The 22447-nt window shown below is 39.6% G+C and overlaps 1 protein-coding gene across 1 annotated transcript in view; it reads left to right on the top strand.

Annotated features, from left to right (window-relative positions):
* Positions 1 to 1187: 1187 nt before the first annotated feature.
* Positions 1188 to 22447, top strand: part of LOC138868864 (uncharacterized) — a 32505-nt gene continuing 11245 nt past the window's right edge. The window contains exons 1-2 of the mRNA XM_070146438.1: positions 1188 to 1263; positions 1779 to 1969. Coding sequence (XP_070002539.1) covers positions 1188 to 1263; positions 1779 to 1969 — 267 coding nt within the window. The remainder of the gene's footprint in view (positions 1264 to 1778; positions 1970 to 22447) is intronic.

The raw sequence follows: 22447 nt of genomic DNA on the forward strand, positions 1-22447 counted from the left end.
GTGAATCTATAAATATAGGTTCTTTATTTGAATCAAAACTTTTTCTTCCAACTTCACCAAGTTTTCTAAGTCTTTTCCTCTCTCCATCTCTTCTCTTTCACCACCCGTTGAGTCAATTTTGTTAGTACCAAAACACCAAATTTCACTTCTTTCCGATTCCTTCTATCTGAATCAATGGCGAAAACCTCCAAGACCATCCCACAAAAGGAGAAAGCTTCTTCCTCTTCTTCCCGGCCGGCTGGTGATAAAAAGCCGGTGGAACCGCTCCCTCACAAGTATGTTCCCGGGCCTTGTGTCTTAAAATCTAACTTCAAATTCGAGAACCCACCATCGATCCCTGGCTGATGTGAACACGTGTTGAGATACATTTGATCAATAACGGCGAAACATCTCGAGGCTGTGAAGAGAGATTGTAATTGGGGGCCCGAGGTCGTGGTACAGATTGCCGCTCCCGAAGAGAGTATTACCACTCATGTGAAGGATTTCCTAAGTGTCTATACTTACCCATTCACATTAGGTCCTATCAACCCAGTCATTATTAAATTTTGCAAGAGATATTAGGTCACCCTCGGCCAGGTTCACCCCTCATTCTGGCGCATAGTGATCATGCTTTGCTTCTTTTCCAACAAGTCCAAGGGGATGAAGTCCTTCTTTGTAAGCAACGATGAGAATAAGGATCGGGGTTGGATGAGCCGGTTCGTGCGGGTAAGGGTCTGCAACCTCATCCTAGAGGAGAAATTGTCGTTCCCAGAGAAGTGGAATTCCGATCGTAAGTGACGTATTTACCATTAGTCTTCGTACTCCATTTTTTGCTTTATGTAATGCCTTCATCTATTTTGCAGCGGTTGCTTGGATGCCTCACAAGGTCCTCGACCTTGAAGACTGGGTTCGGAAGATGGCTTCGACTTCCTCTCATGCCGAGCGCTGCTGGCGTGACTTGGAAAGGGGCAGATGGGAAGCCAAAAATCATGGTAAGTTAATCTTGTATGCTTTCGACATCTTTTTCTGAAATGTGTCCTTTTACATATACTTGACTCCCTTTTATGCAGGCCTCGGGGATGTTGCTGAATTAAGATCAGCCCCGCTTGGGGAAGAGGTGGTTCCCAAACCAACTAAGGACAAGAAAAAGGAGAAGGGCCTTGTCTTTTGATACCCCGAAGCCTAAGAAGAGTAAGGCTCATAAGTAGATGGGCGACTCCGCCGCACTATCTGCCAATGTAGCCCAAACGCTACAAGATGAAGAAGAGGATGGGGAAAATGCTGGTTATGAGTTGGTGCCTTGAAAAGAGGGGAAGCATCAAAGTTTCTAAAGTAGTTGGGCCGGTGATGGTCGAGGAGACTAACCCTCGGACCAAGGAGATCTCGGAAGGTGCTCCGAGCAAAGTCCCTGAGTCATCGGGGGCCAAAGATATTTCTTGTCATGATAAACAACCAGTGCGTATGCCCGAAGGGTCCAGTTCTGGGCTCTTCAGAAGAGAGAGAGTTCCCCAAGTGACTTGCTTGGGGCAATCAATATTGATGTTTTGTCGCCTGGCCCTTAATTTTCTGAAGGGCAATTTCGGGAGGCTCGATCTATGGAGACCCCCGATGTAGGAACGACCCATGATGGGGAAGACATATTTTGTGGCTGCCTTACGGGGGTCGATGATGTTTCTGACCTAGATGCGATGATCATTTTTTATGAGGCCCAGCGTCTCCTGAACCAGGTAAACTTCATCCCCCGTTATTACGTTTGCTTTTTTATTTCCTTCTGTCTGATTTCTTTCCTTTATCCATAGGTTCTATTCTTCATCGGGAAGCAATTACCAAATCCCAAGCCGAGCTGAATCAGTGTGAGGCCGATCTCAAAAGGCTTATTGAGGAGAGAGACACCCTCAAACGCCTTTATGTGCAAAAAGAAGAGGAGATCAGGGACCTCCGAGATGAATTGTCCCAAACTCGTAAAGAAGAGGCCGAGCTAGACCACCAGGTAACTATCCTTTTGAAAGAGTGCGGTCTTGACCTAATTGTGGAGGCTAATACTTCAATATCTTAGTTGTAGCAAAAGCTGGAAAGGATCGAGTTGCTCCGAGGTGAAGTCAATCAAATCAAAGCTGACTATGATAGGTGGAAGGAGAACATAGACCTCCTTGTTGTGGAGAAAGAGGCTACCTTGGCCAAACTATCATCGGCTGAGGTCCAACTTCGGAGTACTAAATAGAAAAGCTAAGTTAGGCTAAAAGGATCGAGGAGCTTGAAATCGAGCATGCTGAGACCAAGGCGGAGGTCGGAAAGACGAAGATCATGGCTGACAAGTCCATAGCTGTGTACCTGGCCGATGCCAAGACTGCTCAAATGTAGCTAAGGGAGGCATCTGATTGAGAGTGATGGAGCAATGACTTGGAAAAATTCCAATCCCGGAGGGAGACCCTCGAGGAAATCCATGCTCGAGGTTTTGACCTCTCCAAAGAGATAGCTCAAGCTAAGGCACTTGAAGCTGATGCCAGGTCGCTTGTCTCCTCCGATGATGAAGGCAGCCAAGGTGGGTCTGATAGCGACGAGGGGCCCGAAGGAGAAGCTGCCCCTGGGGGAGAAACCAGATTCGGGCATAATTAGGATTTTATTTTTCCTTTTCTTTTTTGCAAGACCCCCGTCGGTCTCTTGTACATATTTTTGCCCATATATATAAAGAAATTTTCCCTTTTGAATGCCTTCTCAATTTTGTATCTACAAACATGTTTTTTTTGCCTTGTAAAATTTTAGCACAATATTATGCTTTGAACGGTGTGTTCGAGATTTTGGTTATGGGTGGCTTCCTCGCAGTCACCACAGTTGAGTTCGAATAAGGTTCGAACTTGAAGCATGGGCCCTTTGGGGTCTTTGGGGTTTGTGTCGAATAATGATGAGTTCCCGAGCCATAGTCAAGTTAGTTTTTATATGGGCTCAGAATAGTCAAACTTTTAGGTTCGGATGGAACGAGAACAATATCTCGAACTCTGAGTGTATTGGCCCTTAGGCTCTTTATATTGGGCCAATATGGCCTCTAAAAGATGGCTATTTTTCCCCTATTTCAGCTTAAAATACTTAGTAAAAGGCTTTTTTATGCCTTAGCATGTATTTTTCACCATTGCGTTTTTTTAGGGTTCGATGTCAATTGAAACCTCCCTTCCTTTCGATTGAAACCTTCGATCCCTTAGCACATTTGTGTTAAGATAATTTGGTACCTCTTAAGGTTTTTCGAGGGCTGATTTTATCGAAGCCCTTTTGATTGTTTGCCGAGGGTAGCTTTTTTTTAACCAATTTTTCAAAGAATTCGAAGGCCTATTTTTATTGCGGGATTCAAACGTCTCCGAGCTGCATTAATTTGGCCAAAGCCTTTGGGTATGACTCTTGGGATTATTCCCCAATAACACTTCGAATTAGTCCCCGAGAATGATGGCATTGGCCTATAGATCGAGGGGTACCTCTTTGAGGTCTTATGAATTCGATTAACTCGGATATGTCGATCGTCAACGACAGTCCCCGAGTGTTCGAGGCATATTTGCACCTGGCTCTTGAGCCATTTCTCATAAAATCAAAAGTATGGAGCTCGTATAGTAGAAAATTTTCTTTGAGACACAAGACGTTTGATATAGAAAGATTGCTTCTTTGAATAATTTATACGTGCATACATGTTTTGCTATCGGGGCTTGACTAATTTATATGAACACGGTTCATTGGCCCATTGCAAAGTTTCCCTATCAAGACCCTTTGACATAAAGTACTTTCCTCGAAAATATAACATCCAAAGGTGATGCCCCCCAATATTCGAGGTTGATTATAAAGAAGCCTTGGATACTGTTGAAATTTCCTCAAGTAGCATATAATTGTTGCCTCATTAAAAACCTCGTCGGGAAAACCCATTTGGGATAAAAACCGATCTAATGGAAAAAGAGTGCAACGCATGCTTTAAAACCTAAGGTCCTCGTGTTGAAGAGTTTCTCAACGTCTCCGATCAAACACCTGCAATAAGTTAATAGCAAATGCAAATGGAAAGGGGGAAATCCATACCTTAGCAATAATACCGGTTGAGGAGTGATATATTCCAATATTTTGGCAATTGTTCTCCCTCTATTGTGCCGAGTTTGTAATATCCATTTCTGATGACACCAATGACCCGATATGGGCCTAATTGAGGGTGACTTTTCTCAAAACTTAGTCCCCAATTCTGAAGTGGAGAAGGTTGGTTCTTCTATTATAATATCTCTCTATTCTTTGCTTTTGTGCAGCCATCCGAACGAGTCCAGCTTCTCGTTTTTCATCCAATAGTTCAAGGCTAGTATTCATAGCCTCGTTATTTGCTTCTTCCGTTGCATGTCAAAATCTGGCGCTAGGTTCCCCGACTTCGACTAGAACTAAGGCCTCGAGCCATATACTAAGGAGAACGGCGTTGTCCCTGTACTGGACTTTGATGTTGTTCGATATGCCTAAAGGACTTCGGGTAAAATTTCTCTCCACTTCCCCTTTGCGTCGTTCAACCTTTTCTTTAGGTTTTGAATGAGTCTTGTTCGTCGATTCGACCTGTCCGTTCCCATTAGGATGATACAGTGTTGATAATATCCGTTTTATTTTGTGGTCTTTGAGGAATTTTGTTACTTTGCTGCGATAAATTGTTTTCCATTGTCACACACTATTTCAGCAGGTATCCCAAATCGACACACGATGTGATCCCAAATGAAGTCTATAACCTCTTTCTCTCTTACTTTCTTGAACGTCTGTACTTCAACCCATTTAGAGAAATATTCAGTCATAAATAAAATGAACTTTGCTTTACCTGGGGCCGATGGCAGAGGACCGACGATATCCATCCCCTATTTCATGAATGTCCACAGGGATAGGACTGAATGAAGTTGTTCTCCGTGTTGATGGATCATCGGTGCGAACCTTTGACAATTATCATATTTTTTAACTAACTCTATAGTGTCATTTTCCATGCTATCCCAGTAGTATCCTGCTCTAACGGTTTTGTGAATCAGTGATTCGGCATCGGAATGGTTCCCGCAAGTGCCTTCATGGACCTCTCATAAAACATAATTGGTGTCCCCTAGTCCTAAATATACTGCCAATGGCCCATCAAATGTCCTTATGTATAATGTTCCATCTTCATCCAATGTGAATCGAGCAGCTTTAGTTCGTAGGGCCCACGACTCTTTAGGGTCTGATAGGAGCTTTCCGTTCTTCAAGTATTCAATATATTTATTCCTCCAATCCCATGTTAAGCTTGTAGAATTTATCTCAGCATGACCTTCCTCGATCACAGATCTCGGGAGTTGAACGACAGTCCCAGAGCTAATCTCATCTCCTCGGTCGATGACCCTAGATTTGCAAGTGCATCGGCCTCAATGTTTTGTTCTCGAGGTACATGCTATAAAGTCCATTTCTTGAAATGGTGCAAAGTTACCTGCAGCTTGTCCAAATACCTTTGTATTTTATCCTCTCGAACTTCAAAGGTTTTATTTACTTGGTTCACCACCAGCAAAGAGTCATACTTGGCTTTAATGACTTTTTCTCCAAAGCTTTTAGCTAGCTCGAGATATGCAATCATGGCCACATACTCGGTCTCATTGTTAGTCAACCTAGGAGTTTTGACAGACTGCCTAATAGTGCTACCCGTGGGCGGCTTCAAAATGATGCCTACCCGAACATCTTTACATTCGAAGCATCGTCTGTGAAAAGGGTCCATACCACCAATGATGTGCATCATTTTAGCAAAAGTGCTTTTTCAACTTCATGTACAAGGGTTGGCGTGAAATCAGCCACAAAGTCCACCATAATTTGGGACTTGATGGCCGTTCGAGGTTGATACTCAATATCGTACCCACTGAGTTTGACAGCCCATTTGGCCAATCGGCCCAATAGTTCGGGCTTGTGCAAAATATTACAAAGTGGGTAAGTGGTTAACACGCATGTGGGGTGACATTGGAAGTATGGTTTTAACTTTCTAGATGCACTTATCAGTACAAGTGCCAATTTTTCTAAGTGTGGATATCTAGTTTCTGCTTCTCTTAAGGTTCGATTTACATAATAAACGAGAAATTGCATACCTTGCTCTTCTCTAACTAGGACACCACTTACCATAATTTCCAATATTGCCAAGTATAAGTAAAGTTTCTCATCTTCCTTTGGAGTGTGAAGTAGTGGTGGGCTCGATAGGTATCTCTTTAATTCCTCTAACGCCTGTTAGCATTCCGGGTTCTAGGTGAAATCTTTCTTCTTTTTAGTAGAGAGAAAAATCTTTGGCTTCGATCCGACAACCTAGAGATGAATCAGCCTAAAGCAGATATCCGTCCAGTTAGCCTCTACACGGCTTTTACACTGTCCATGATGGAGATGTCCTCGATGGACTTGATTTTATTGGGGTTGATCTCGATCCCCTGATTCGACACCATGAAGCCCAGGAATTTGCCCAAACCGACCTCGAAAGCACATTTCCCAGGGTTGAGCTTCATGTTATATTTCCTCAAAATCTCGAGTGTTTCCTGCAAATGAGCCAAATGGTCCTCTACACGTAGTGACTTAACTAGTATGTCAACGATATAAACTTCCATTGACTTACATATTTGTCCTTCGAACATCTTATTTACTAGGCGTTGGTTAGTAGCTCCTGCATTTTTTAGCCTAAAGGGCATTACATTATAACAATATGTTCCATACTTGGTGATAAATGAAGTCTTTTCCTGGTCTTCGAGGTTCATTTGAATTTGATTGTACCCGGAATAGGCATCGAAAAAGGTAAGGATCTTGTGGCCAATCGCAACATCAATCTTGCGATCGATGTTAGGTAGTGGGAAAGAATCTTTGGGGCATGCCTTATTTAAATCTATATAATTTACACACATTCTAAATTTGTTCCCTTTCTTAGGGACCACGACTACATTAGCTAACCATTCAGGATATTTCACCTCCCGAATGGACCCTATTTTAAGAAGTTTAGTTACATCGTCCTTTATGAATGCATGTTTTACCTCGGACTTGGGTCTTCTCTTTTTCTTCACCGATTTGAACCTAGAGTCAAGGCTTAGACGATGCGTCGTTATCTCTGGTGGGATCCCTGTTATGTCTAGATGGGACCAAGCAAAACAATCTATGTTATTAATAAGAAATTGAATAAGCTTTTCCCTGAGTTCGGGGGTTAACCTCGTTCCTAGGTATACCTTTCTCTCGGGCAGGTACTCGATCAATATAACTTGTTCCAGCTCTTCGACCGTTGATTTGGTGGCATCGGAATCTTTGGGAACAATAAAAGTTCGATGGGTTAGAAAATCCTCTTCTTCTTCTTCTTATGTCTCCTGATTCCCCGATTCGTTCGAGACTGGTGGTTGTGATTGCTATTTGGCTTCCAGTTTACCTTTGATGCTTGACATTTTTGGGGTTGATAGCGTTGATATTGGCATTACGTAATTGACCACAAACATTTACTTGCAGCATGCTGCTCCTCGTATACTATTTTTACACCGTCCAACGTCGGGAATTTCATTATTTGGTAGAGAGTTGAAGGGACTGCCCTCATATTGTGGATCCAAGGCCTACCAAGTAAGGCGTTCTACCTCATGTCTCCCTCGATCACGTGGAATTTGGTATCTTGAATGGTTCCAGTCACGTTCACCAGTAAAATAATCTCCCCTATAGCTGTTTCACTGGCCATATTGAAGTCGTTTAAGACTTGCGGGCACGATTTGATCTTGTTGGTTGAACTCCTCCATGACCCTCGATCGGATGATATTTGTAGAGCTACATGGATCTACTAAAGCATGCTTAACTTGAACTTTATTTAATAATATAGATATTACCAGAGCGTCGTTGTGTGGTTGAGAAATGCCTTCTGCTTCTTCGTCGTTGAATAATAAGGAGCCTTCGGGAACATAATCTCGGGTCCGTTTTTCCCTAGTGATTGATACCTTAGTGCATTTGAATATGGGTACCTGTGGAATGTGAACCCCACCGACAATCATATGAATGACATGTTGGGGTTTCTCTTGTTCATTTTCTTGTTGGCGTCCCTTTCTCTGAAATGATTTTTGGCTCGATCGCTAAGGAATTCTCGAAGGTAGCCCTCATTGAATAGACATGCTACCTCCTCCCTTAATTTTTTGCAATCCTCGATCTTATGACCATGCTTGCCATGATACTCGCACATCAAGTTTGGGTTTCTTTGGGAAGGATCGGTCTGTATGGGTCTGAGCCACCTAGTATCTTTGATCCTTTCGACTAACAATATAATGCCTGACGCGTCGATGCTACAGTTATATTCCGATAACCGAGGTGACTCTGTGGGATCAGAATACTTATCAAACTCATAAGTCCCCGATAATTCTGTCCTCGATCACTTATTCGATCATTCCGGGCGGAATTGCATCCTGAACCATTGTTCCTTCAATCTGTGGTATATGGTTTATATCATTCTCTATTCGACCTTGTCTCCCTATCGACGTCCCTCTAGGGCGGACTTGTTTGGATATACTGAACTAGAAGGGCCTCCTAATTGGTTTTCCTCGACCCTGATCTTCGATTGATATTGATTGTGCACATCTACCCAAGTCATAATTGGATACTAGATCAAATTTTGTTTCAACTGATGTGATGCTATCGAACTCAATTCGTTCAAATCTTGAGTGAAAGCTTGAACGGCCCAATCATCTGTGATCGGTGGCAACTCCATGTGTTCCATTTGAAATCGGGATACAAACTCCCTCAGCATTTTATTATCCCTTTGTCTTATCTTGAAAAGGTCTGATTTTATTGTTGCGACCTTTATATCCCCGGCGTGTGCCTTTACGAAAGAATCTACTAACATGGAAAATGATTCGATTAAATTTGGTGACAAGTTGTGATACCAAATCATTGCTCCCTTCGAAAGGGTTTCTCCAAACTTTTTCAACGGCACAGATTCGATTTCATCGTCTTCTATGTCATTTCCCTTTATTCCGCATGTGTATGAGTGATATGTTTCATTAGGATCGGTGGTCCCATTGTACTTAGGTATGTTCGGCATACGAAACTTCTTAGGAAAGGGCTTCGGAGCCGCACTTTGAGGAAAAAGCTTCTGCACGAACTTTTTCGAATCCAAACCCTTTAGGATTGGGGGTTCCTCGGTATCTGATCAAACTAGGAGTTGTATGTTTCCACTTTTTTATCATTAGCTTCGATTTTCTTCTTCCCTGACTTAATTATTTTGGTGAGCTCCTCGAGCATTTTTATTATTGCAGGATTAGTCCCTGAATCGTTATCATTCGACCTTTCTGGCACTGGATCGGTATGGCGAGTGATTTCTAGCTAGATCCCACTTGGAGTACTATGTTGATTTTGCAAATAAGCAATAGCAGCCTACTAAGCCTATAGCATCTCAAATATCAGCTAGAGACTAACTCCTCCATCTCCTCTGCCCTGTGTACCTTGACTACCAGATTGGCCTTCCCTGCGTACACTCCCTTCGGGATCTGCGCCTAGGTCCGCATTTAGAGCAACGTGCGAACTGACATCAACTAAATCGGCAATAGGTGCTCCCCGAGATTAGTAGGTGGCACCTTCGCTCCTGGAGCAATTACATTATCGTTTTCCCTGGGAAACCCGAGACCATCATCACCATGTGTGGGTGCATTTTGTGAGTTTGACATGTTCTAACCTGAGAGCAAAAATACTTGAAAAGAACAAGCGTGAAATAATATGTGTTATCAGAATCAGCATCGAGCAATCACTATTACCCTTAGCCCCACAGTGGGCGCCAAACTATTTACCATAAAATTCGAGTAACAATTAAACTTATATTGTGGTTTCAAGTTCTTTAAGTTTAAATTAGAGGGTGATTCGTGATTTTAGCATTGTTTGATGTGATTTGAGGACTCAAATACGTTTGTATAGTGTTTTAGGATTGGTTGGTATGTTTGGTTGAGGTCTCTGGGGCCTCGGGTGAGTTTTGGATGCTTAACGGATCATTTTTGGACTTTGGGAGTTGGCCGATTTTCTGGTATTTTGTTGCAGAGACTTTTCTTCATCGCATTCGCGAAGGCATATGGGAGGATGACTCAAGTTTGTTCTTCGCGTTTGCAAAAAGGTGCCCGCAATCGCGAAGGTATGGTTAGTGGAAGCATCGCGAACGCAGGGAGTAGAACGTGTTCGCGTAGAGAAAGTGAGGCAGTTGGGGTCCCCAGCCATTTGGTCTACGCGTTCGCGTAGCATGTGTCGTGTTCACGAAGCATCAGGGATCTAAAGGAACATGTTCGCGACTGGACCCTCGCTTTCGCTAAATAGGAACTTTGGGTCAAAGGAATTTTGGTATATGCGAATGCGAGAAAGTGGACGCGTTCGCAAAAGAAGGATTCACTGGGCAGATATAAACTTTTCAAAAACGAGGCGAATTAACCATTTTTATAAAAACTTGAGTTTGGGAGCTCAGATTTGGACGAGATTTTGAGGGAATTTTAGAGATATCAAATGGGTAATGATTCTTAACTCGATTTTGGTTGTATCTCACTAATATATCATTAATTTTATCATTTAATTTCGGATTTGGGGTGAAAATTGGGAAAAATGGAAAAGAGTTCGTCAACTAAGATTTTGAGTTTTGATTGGGATTTTGACATCGAATTTGGATAATTTTAGTACGAGTGAACTCGTGAATGCATGGGTGTTCGTAATTTGTGACTTTTACCCGATTCTGAGACGTGGGCCCGAGAAGGCTTTTTGGGCGATTTTCCAATTTTTTGCCTTAGCTTTGATTTCATTAGCTAGATTAGTTTCTTGTAGTTATATTTATGTTATGTAATTGGTTTTGGCTAGATTTGGGCCATTCGGAGTCGGATATTCGTGGAAAGAGCAGTGTGATGGATTAATTTGAAATTGGTTCGAGGTATGTGGCTTGCCTAACCTTGTGTGGGGGAACTTCCCTTAGGATTTGGTACTGTTTTGATATATGAGCATCGTGTACGTGAGGTGACGAGTGCGTCCACGGGCTATTTGTTGAAAAACTTCGTTTTTATTAAGTAAAATATCTTTTTTCCTTTAACTGAGCTCCACTAGCATATGTAATTATCATGTTTAGTTTAGATCAGCATGTCTACGTGTCTTAGTTGCTTATCTGAACTTTGTGTATCATGCTTAGTGAATTTCATGCTTCTTCATTGACTTGTACTTAGTCTAAATTGTAGGATTCTGTGTTGTAGTTGTAATTCTATTGTTTGAGCTGCATATTTACTTTAGGATTATAGAACGGTATTCCAGGAGATCCCCCTATACTGCATATTTACTTTGGGACTACGGAACAGTATTCCGGGAGATCCCCCAGCACTACATATTTACTTTGGGACTACGGAATGGCATTCTGTGAGATCCCCCTACACATTTATGTTGGGACTACGTGATGGTATCTTGGGAGATCCCCTGTTGTTATCTATGGGTTCTGAGCTGTTGTTCTTCTATGCTTACATTCTTGTTAAATTTCAGTATTTATTCTTACTGCGATATTTCATTCTGTTATATTTTATTATACATATACCAGTAGGTCCCTGACCTGATCTTGTCACTACTCGACCGAAGTTAGGCTTGGCACTTACTAGGTACCATTGTGGTGTACTCATGCCCTTCCCAGCACATGTTTTCGTGTGCAGATCTATGTACCGCTTATTAGACGCATTATCCGTGAGGTGAGCTAGCTGTAGAGACTTCAAGGTATATCTACCGCGTCCACAGACCTCAGAGTCCCTATCTACTCTTCCCCATGTTAAACATTCCTTGTATTTTCCTTTTGTTAGACTCTGGAGTATAGAAATACTGTTTTCTTTCTGTAGTTTATGACTTACAATATTTTGGGTTTAGGGAGAGTTTATGTACATTTCGAGAGTGGTTGTTGTATATGACGAACGGCATCTTAATTTCTTGTTTAAAATTCCTGTTAGTTGTTCGATTTTATGTTTTTGTTTCATTTCCGCCAAAATGTTAGGCTTACCAAGTCATGGAGACTATGTGCCATCACGACAGCTTACGGAGGGAAAACTTGGGTCGTGACATTTAAGATCAGTATTTTCAGTTCAGTTATGAAGCTGAAAGAAATAGAAGAAAATGCGTGCCTGTTTGGAAAAAGAGATGATGTTTGTCGTCATTCTACGTAACAGAGTCACGTGCAATCAATTCCTAAGGTCAAAGGGTATTATTTTTCCCTCAGGTAGATATTTTATTAAGGTATTTTTATTCCTATACACTATTTGAAATTTTATTACCCTCACTGCTCAAGTTTCAATTTAATTACATAGGCATATATAATTTACCAATTATATACACTTTATAAATTAAATGAGTATCCTTTTATATTAGGAATTGAAGAAGGAATCAATTATTTCTCATCCTTATGCGTGCGCTCTCTCTCTCTCTCCTATGCTACCTCTCTCTGTCCCTCAATATCTCATTCTCTATTCTTTCCCCAATTTTTCTTCCTCTGATGTCCTCTATTTTTTATCCTTTCATATTGTATATATTTTTAATGGAATTCATCAATGGATTCCAATCGTTTTACTATAGAGTTTTAACTTAGCAATTTTCTCTCATGTTGCATAATTGGTGTTCAAATTAAAATTGTCAATCAATAAATTTTGAAGATGTTTGACTCTCCACCATTGACAGCCATTAAATAGCTCTGATGCTTTGAATTCAAATTTGTATTTTCAAAAATCATTATTTGTTTGGATTGGGTGTTGTTGCAAATAATTGGGAATACTGTTTGGAGTTTATATCTCAATTTTGAGGGTGCTTGGTGACGATTTGACTTGATTTTGGCTGAATTTCAAATTGAAACTCGAAGAAGAAGACATGACATATAATATACATACAAAATTGTAGTAAAGTTGTAGTATAATTGTATGTAAATGGTATTCTATTGTAGTTATATATATTCTTTATTTGAATGTTGTATGAAAGTTGAAAAATAGTTGTATAATATATGAATCGTTGTATAAAATCTATATTTAAGTTATCAATACAATCTTTTTACATAAAGTTATTTATATGTATCAAAATTATATTAAGAGAGAAAGTTTTGATTGGAATTTTAGAGAGAAAGAAACACACACCACATACAAAATATATACAAATATCAGATACAAAATATACAAAAAGATATATTGTATAAATTTGTATGAAAATTATATTGAGGTTGTATGATATTGTAGATGTATTTTAATTGGGTAAATATAATGTATGAAAATTGTAGATAAGTTGTAAATAAATGTATACCATATAATTATTTGTATGAAACTTATTTTTAGTATGTATGTTTTTTTAGATATATCAATTTGTATTAAATTTGTACGAAATTTATTTTTAAATTTTTATGTTGTTGTACCATCTAATTGTAAAATATTAATTGTAAGTACCATGTATCCATTTTAGTGCTGATTGAAATAGGTTTCATTAATTTGTGATAGATTAGTGTATTAGGTAAGTTAACCAATCAAGTGAAGCAGAATACTTTACTAGCCCCGCACAATAGTTATTAACCTCGTAAAATTTTTGGACAAATTTTAATACATATCAACAACTTTATATAAAAAGATAGTATTGATAACTTAAATACAAATTTTATACAACTATTTTTCAACTTTCATAATACATTCAAATAAAAAAAATACATATAACTACAACATAATACAATTTAAATACAATTATACTATAACTTTACAATAATTTTGTAAGTATATGGTATGTCATGTGTTGTTGTTCTTCTTCTTCGAGTTTCAATCTGAAATTCAGCCAAAATCAAGTCTAATCTTCACCAAATACCCTCAAAATTGAGATATAAAACTCCAAATAATATTTTCAATTGTTTGGAACAATACCCAATCTAAACAAATAATGATTTTTGAAAACCCAAATTCGAATTCAAAGCTTTTTAATGGTTGCCAATGGTGGAGAGTGAAACACCTGAATACTAAAAACTCTTTAATGCTTATCGTCGAGGAGGATTTTCATCCAATGTTGGACAGTGGTACAATGCTTCAACAGAGCCATTCAATGGAAAATCCAATCACCTTCAAAGAGTACAATACCAAATTTAATTTGTGACTAGTTCAAGCATTTTGTAGCCAAAGTTTATCGTTGCGAGCCTCATAACCCACTTGATGTTCAAGCCAATCTTGCCAATCACTCAAGCTATTCAAACAACTCAGCACGATCTAGGATTGCATACTTCGGGCCTACACTTTTCCGATGATGGGAACTGTTATTGCCACCATCAGATACTCAAACGTGGTTAAAACCATTGTTCCCTTCAGTTATGCCTTTTTCCAAGAAAAGAATCCCCTAAATTAAGACATAATAATGGATTGGGAGCCTTTTAAGGTGTAATGTACGTAATTTTTAAGTAATCCTTGTATAGGGTGGGTAATATATAAAAATTAGGACAAATTTAGTAAATAAGTTTCAAACACTGTATAGGAAGGAAAAAATCCCTCATATTAATGCACAGAATAAACAAATTGAGCAAAGGTGCCCATAGCGTCCTTTACAATTCAACTTGGGAAAAAGTTCTCCCAAAATACTTTGTTGTGGCCAAACGCACATGCAAGTATATGCGATCGTCAAGTAATAAAGTGACTAAAAGTCAGGTGTCGAACCTACGAGGACTTGTGATTAACTATTAACTAAATTAGACTATCCTAATTATCTAAAGAAGGATTAACCTAGAAGTGTTTGAATCTAAACTAATTTAAATAAAGAAAAAAACAAATAGTGAACTTTAAACAAAAGAAGAGCAGATTTTTATGTTATCAATATAATGAAAACGATCTAGGGTCTAATATTCCTACTGTATTCTTCAATTAAATTGACTAACTAATTCATCTAGTTTATTGATTGACAGGGTTAATATTGCTCATAAGAATTTGTCAAAATCTTACTCGCCTATTTAAGCCAACTTAATGCCTATATGTCTATGGAATTAGAACTAACAAGAATGCATTTAAAATTCACGTATATAAACCAAGCAAGGCAATTGGGTATATGTCTATCCTAACTACAAATCCGTTCCTCGATGCCTATGTTTAAGAACTTGCTCTACTCATCCTATCTGCAATCTAGAATTCCCATTTTCGAATTCATTCTAGATTCGTAGATAGTATTCAATTGGTGATCAAGTAATTAAATAATTAAGCGCAAGACTGAATAAATAAACAAATATGATAAATCAAGAAAGCAAAATCAATATCCGAACAACAATAGTCATGAAAGAACCAAAACCCTAGAATTTTAGCTCCACATAGATATGGTAGCCAAAAAATAATTCATGCAAAGAAACATAAAAATTATTAAGTTTGGAGGAAGAAAAGATGAAACCCGACCTCAACGGCGGCTCCTTGCTCTCCCTAGGTCGAATCCCCTTCAAAAAGTGTGTTCTATCCCCTAAAAGAGGTGTTTTCGACTTATATATTGCGTACAAAAGTCGTGGGCCAAAGTTTTTCTTTTCCTATTTTGACTCAGCTTCAGGGATTGATGCTGGGGTGGATGCTTCCCATCTGCCTTAGCTTGAACTTCTCAGCATTAGACGTTGGGGTGGACGTTTCACGTCCACCCTCTGTTCCCTCAACCTTGTCGTGCCCAGGTGTAGATGCTAAGGTAGATGCCTTCTCCCGACTTTACTGCTAAGGGTGCTCCAAATAGCATTTTTTACAAGGTTGGATGTGACGCATCCACCCTCTTCTCCTATTGTTGGAGCACCTTTTATTCATATTTATGTGCTCCAAGCATCCTAAATCATCACATTGAAATCTATTAGTCATAAAACCAATAATTAACACATGTTGAGCATTTTAAAGACCTAATAGCACCAAAAAGCGGTCAAAACATGGGTAAAGTAACATAAAAACATTTAGAAATCTGCCCGACGTCATACTTCCTTCAACAAAGGAATAGAAAACTTAGCTAAACTATGTGCTAGTTTGTTTAGACTCATAGGAATATAAACAAAGTCTACATGATTGATGGGTTTTCAATGTCTTTGCCTTATGTTTTGATGATCTAACAAACTTACTGTCAAGAACCAAATAGGGAACCTGACACACTTGGTACACATTACTAATGAACGAATTCTAGCCAGAACTCCAGCTTATGTGAATTGCTGCAAATGTAGAAAATAGAGAAACAAGACAGGGACCTAATCCCTTATGTTTCCTTGACAGTAATACGAAAGTCAATTGTGCACAGCTGGAAAGTGACTGCCACAGAAACAGTGCACATAGTGCACCAGTTTTGCTGTCACTTGTCCTTTGACCAACCAAGTGCTAAAATCATTCAAGTGATGTCATCAAAGGTGTATTAACAAGAGTATTACAACAAAACATCACTTGAACACTTGAGAATTCACTCCAAGCATTCAAGCCTTCTGAGACCGAAAACTTAATTCTCAAAAGCCTCAAGAACAAAGTTAAACGCTGCTACGGACCACTTCCTAAATCTAGTATTATGTTGTCCTTAGTTGAGTTGTAAGTTTGTAATTGTTCTTATTGTAATTCCTAAATTGCTTAGCTAGAAGCGTTACTTAGGAACCCCCTTGTAAAATTATAAACCCTTTGTGTTTGTGTCGTGATTAGAGTTAGTCATGAGTTGAAGTTTTTGTAATAGGTGTATTGCAAAGTGGCTTGTAATAGGTGCATTACGAGTTAGTGAGGGATTAAGAGTTTAATTCCCAGATTGCATAGATTATAATCTAAAAGTTGCTCATAGTGAAGTTGAAATCCTACCAGTGTAGGTCGTGGTTTTTTATCCCCGTGAGCAGGGATTTTTCCACGCAAAACTCTATGTCTTATTTACCTACTGCTTTATTAGATATTACCAGAGCGTCATTGTGTGGTTGAGAAATGCCTTCTGCTTCTTCGTCATTGAATAATAAGGAGCCTTCGGGAACATAATCTCGGGTCCGTTTTTCCCTAGTGATCGATACCTTAGTGCGTTTGAATATGGGTGCTTGTGGAATGTCGACCCCACCGTTGATCATATGAATGACATGTTGGGGTTCCTCCTGTTCATTTTCTTGTTGGCGTCCCTTTCTCTGAAATGATTTTTGGCTCGATCGCTAAGGAACTCTCGAAGGTAGCCCTTATTGAATAGACATGCTACCTCCTCCCTTAATTTTTTGCAATCCTCGATCTTATGACCATGCTTGCCATGATACTTGCACATCAAGTTTGGATTTCTTTGGGAAGGATCGGTCTGTATGGGTCTGGGCCACCTAGTATCTTTGATCCTTTCGACTGACGATATAATGCCCGACGCGTAGATGCTAAAGTTAAAAACCGATAACCGAGGTGACTCTGTGGGATCAGAATGCTTATCAAACCACTTTTTCTCATGAGTCCCCGATAATTCTGTCCTCGATCACTTATTCGATCATTCTGGGTGGAATTGCATCCTGAACCATTGTTCCTTCAATCTGTGGTATATGGTTTATATCATTCTCTATTCGACCTTGTCTCCCTATCGACGTCCCTCTGGGGCTGACTTGTTTGGATGTACTGAACTAGAAGGGCCTCCTAATTGGTTGTCCTCGACCCTGATCTTCGATTGATATTGATTGTGCACATCTACCCAAGTCATAATTGGATACTAGATCAAATTTTGTTTCAACTGATGTGATGCTATCGAACTCAATTCGTTCAACTCTTGAGTGAAAGCTTGAACGGCCCAATCATCTGTGACCGGTGGCAACTCCATGTGTTCCATTTGAAATCGGGATACGAACTCCCTCAGCATTTTGTTATCCCTTTGTCTTATCTTGAAAAGGTCTGATTTTATTGTTGCGACCTTTATGTCCCCGGCGTGTGCCTTTACGAAAGAATATGCTAACATGGCAAATGATTCGATTGAATTTGGTGGCAGGTTGTGATACCAAATCATTGCTCCCTTCGAAAGGATTTCTCCAAACTTTTTCAAAGGCACAGATTCGATTTCATCGTCTTCTATGTCAATTCCCTTTATTCCGCATTTGTACGAGTGATATGTTCATTAAGATCGGTGGTCCCATTGTACTTAGGTATGTTCGGCATACGAAACTTCTTAGGAAAGGGCTTCGGAGCCGCACTTTAAGGAAAATGCTTCTGCACGAACTTTTTCGAATCCAAACCCTTTAGGATTGGGGGTTCCTCGGTATCTGATCAAACTAGGAGTTGTATGTTTCCATTTTTTATCATTAGCTTCGATTTTCTTCTTCCCTGACTTAATTATTTTGGTGAGCTCCTCGAGCATTTTTATTATTGCAGGATTAGTCCCTGAATCGTTATCATTCGACCTTTCTGGCACTGGATCGGTACGGCGAGTGATTTCTAGATAGACCCCACTTGGAGTCCTATGTTGATTTTGCAAATAAGCAATAGTAGCCTACTAAGCCTATAGCATCTCAAATATCACCTAGAGACTAACTCCTCCGTCTCATCTGCCATGTGTACCTTGACTACCAGATTGGCCTTCCCTGCGTACACTCCCTTCGGGATCTGCGCCTAGGTCCTCGTTTAGAACAACATGCGAACTAACATCAACTAAATCGGCAATAGGTGCTCCCCCGAGATTAGCGAGTGGCACCCCCGCTCCTGGAGCAATTACATTATCGTTTTCCCTGGGAAACCCAAGACCATCATCACCATGTGTGGGTGCATTTTGTGAGTTTGACATGTTCTAACCTGAGAGCAAAAATACTTGAAAAGAACAAGCGTGAAATAATATGTGTTATCAGAATCAGCATCGAACAATCACTATTATCCTTAGCCCCACGGTGGGCGCCAAACTATTTACCATAAAATTCGAGTAACAATTAAACTTATATTGTGGTTTTAAGGATATGTGATTCAATCCAATATCAATTGATAAATAAGGAATTAAATAGATAAATTAGAGAATTAAATAAATCAAACCAGTATACTAGCAAAATTTCGACCATGACTTATGGTAGCCTCGAGATGTGATAATAAGAATAGCAAATGATAAAGCAACTCTAATGAACAGTAAGTAAAATAGCAAAATTAATGAGTGTGTATATTCTTATCGGTGAACAATGATGCTTACAAATGAATGGGATCCCTCTTTATATAATAGAGGAGTTCTAAACAAGGTAAACTTCTAATTATAGTAGGAAATCCTATTTTACAACTGATTAACCGCCGAAGATCACTCTATTCGGAAATTCATGCCACGATCTTCTATCTGTTGCGGATATCTCTCCCTTTCCATTACCAAACTATAGCGGCATCATTTCTAAGTATGCCCTTTTCTGACCTCGATTAGTAATGTCGGCCTCGATCTTGGAAAGAAACTCTGATCCCAAACTCGACGTCCTGGCATTTCGACGTGGTATCTCTTTCTTGATCAAAGGATGAAATTGGGTAGCCCTGATTACCACTGTATACAAAGTTTAATTCCTTTCAAAGAAAAAGGGCATAGCTTTTTTTTTAACAACATAGAAATCAGAAAACCAATAAATTCAATTCCTTTCAAGAAAAATCTAATTTTAAAAAGTTATTCTAAAGAAGAATAAAAACCCTAGAATCAAGAAATATTTCATGACAACCCACAATCAGAAAGTGTATAAAGTCAATATCTTTCAAGGAAAAAATATTAAAGCAACACACATAAAAAAGGAGAAAAAAAGGTAACCTGAAGGGAAGAAGCAATTTTGAGGGCAATATCATGGGGAAGTGATGCTTGTATAGACAAATATGATGGGTTCATTTTTAATATAACGACTTGGCCAGTCATTTTGAGAGTTATAGCCCTGATTCCCTATAAACTGTTTTTCCCGTATCTACTTTTACTATTGTGACCTGCTGGGAGATTTCATTTTGGTTTGTGGAATATTTTGGGACACTTAGTCCCTAAATAGAGGCTTAAGTCTCAAAATTTGGACCGTAGTCGGAACTGTGTAAAGACTACCTCGGAATTGATTTTCGTCGATCTCGTTAGCTCCGTTGGATATTTTGGGCTTAGGGGCGAGTTCGGATTGTGTTTTGGAGGTTCGTAGCTCATTTAGGATTGAAATGGCGAAAGTCGAATTTTTGGACACTTGGATCGGTAATGGAATTTTTGATATCATACTGTTGATTATGACTTGTGTGCAAAATTTGGGGTCAATCGGACATGGTTTGATGGTTTCGGCATCGGTTGAAGAAATTTGATGTTTCAAGTTCTTTAAGTTTAAATTAGAGGGTGATTCGTGATTTTAGCATTGTTTGATGTTATTTGAGGACTCAAATACGTTTGTATAGTGTTTTAGGATTGGTTGGTATGTTTGGTTGAGGTCTCTGGGGCCTCAGGTGAGTTTTAGGTGCTTAACGGATCATTTTTGGACTTTGGGAGTTGGCCGATTTTTTGGTATTTTGTTGCAGAGACTTTTCTTCATCGCGTTCGCGAAGGCATATGGGAGGATGACTCAAGTTTGTTCTTCGCGTTCGCAAAAAGGTGCCCGCGTTCGTGAAGGCATGGTTAGTGGAAGCATCGCGAACGCAGGGAGTAGAACGTGTTCGCGTAGAGAAAGTGAGGCAGCTGGGGACCCCAGCCATTTGGTCTACGCGTTCGCGTAGCATGTGTCGCGTTCACGAAGCATCAGGGATCTAAAGGAACGCGTTCGCGACTGGACCCTCGCGTTCGCGAAATAGGAACTTTGGGTCAGTGGAATTTTGGTATACGCGAATGCAAGAAAGTGGACACGTTCGCAAAGAAGGATTCACTGGGCAGATATAAACTTTTCAAAAACGAGGCGAATTAACCATTTTTATAAAAACTTGAGTTTGGAAGCTCAGATTTGGACGCGATTTTGAGGGATTTTTAAAGATATCAAATGGGTAATGATTCTTAACTCAATTTTGGTTGTATCTCACTAATATATCATTAATTTTATCATTTAATTTCGGATTTGGGGTGAAAATTGGGAAAAATGGAAAAGAGTTCGTCAACTAAGATTTTGAGTTTTGATTGGGATTTTGACATCGAATTTGGATAATTTTAGTACGAGTGAACTCGTGAATGCATGGGTGTTCGTAATTTGTGACTTTTACCCGATTCTGAGACGTGGGCCCGAGAAGACCTTTTGGGCAATTTTCCAATTTCTTGCCTTAGCTTTGATTTCATTAGCTAGATTAGTTTCTTGTAGTTATATTTATGTTATGTAATTGGTTTTGGCTAGATTTGGGCCATTCGGAGTCGGATATTCGTGGAAAGAGTAGTGTGACGGATTAATTTAAACTTGGTTCGAGGTATGTGGCTTGCCTAACCTTGTGTGGGGGAACTTCCCTTAGGATTTGGTACTGTTTTGATATATGAGCATCGTGTACGTGAGGTGACGAGTGCGTCCACGGGCTATTTGTTGAAAAACTTCGTTTTTATTAAGTAAAATATCTGTTTTCCTTTAACTGAGCTCCACTAGCATATGTAATTATCATGTTTAGTTTAGACCAGCATGTCTACGTGTCTTAGTTGCTTATCTGAACTTTGTGTATCATGCTTAGTGAATTTCATGCTTCTTCATTGACTTGTACTTAGTCTAAATTGTAGGATTCTGTGTTGTAGTTGTAATTCTATTGTTTGAGCTGCATATTTACTTTGGGACTATAGAACGGTATTTCGGGAGATCCCCCTATACTGCATATTTACTTTGGGACTACGGAACGGTATTTCGGGAGATCCCCCAGCACTGCATATTTACTTTGGGACTACGGAATGGCATTCTGTGAGACCCCCCTGCACATTTATGTTGGGACTACGGGATGGTATCTTGGGAGATCCCATGTTGTTATCTCTGGGTTCTGAGCTGTTGTTCTTCTATGCTTACAATTTTGTTAAATTTCAGTATTTATTCTTACTGCGATATTTCATTCTGTTATATTTTATTATACATATACCAGTAGGGCCCTGACCTGATCTTGTCACTACTCGACCGAGGTTAGGCTTGGCACTTACTAGGTACCATTGTGGTGTACTCATGCCCTTCCCAGCACATGTTTTTCGTGTGCAGATCCATGTACCGCTTATTAGCCGCATTATCCGTGAGGTGAGCTAGCTGTAGAGACTTCAAGGTATATCTACCGCGTCTACAGACCTCAGAGTCCCTATCACTCTTCCCCATGTTAAACATTCCTTGTATTTTCCTTTTGTTAGACTCTGGAGTACAGAAATACTGTTTTCTTTCTGTAGTTTGTGACTTACGATATTTTGGATTTTGGGAGAGTTTATGTACATTTCGAGAGTGGTTGTTGTATATGCCGAACGGCATCTTAATTTCTTGTTTAAAATTCCTGTTAGTTGTTAGCTTTTATGTTTTTGTTTCATTCCGCCAAAATGTTAGGCTTACCAAGTCATAGAGACTAGGTGCCATCACGACAGCTTACGGAGGGAAAACTTGGGTCGTGACATTTAAGCTTAGTATTTTCAGTTCAGTTATGAAGCTAAAAGAAATAGAAGAAAATGC

This window comes from Nicotiana sylvestris, chromosome 5 (assembly GCF_000393655.2).
Source record: "Nicotiana sylvestris chromosome 5, ASM39365v2, whole genome shotgun sequence".
In the NCBI taxonomy this organism is placed as follows: Eukaryota; Viridiplantae; Streptophyta; class Magnoliopsida; order Solanales; family Solanaceae; genus Nicotiana; species Nicotiana sylvestris.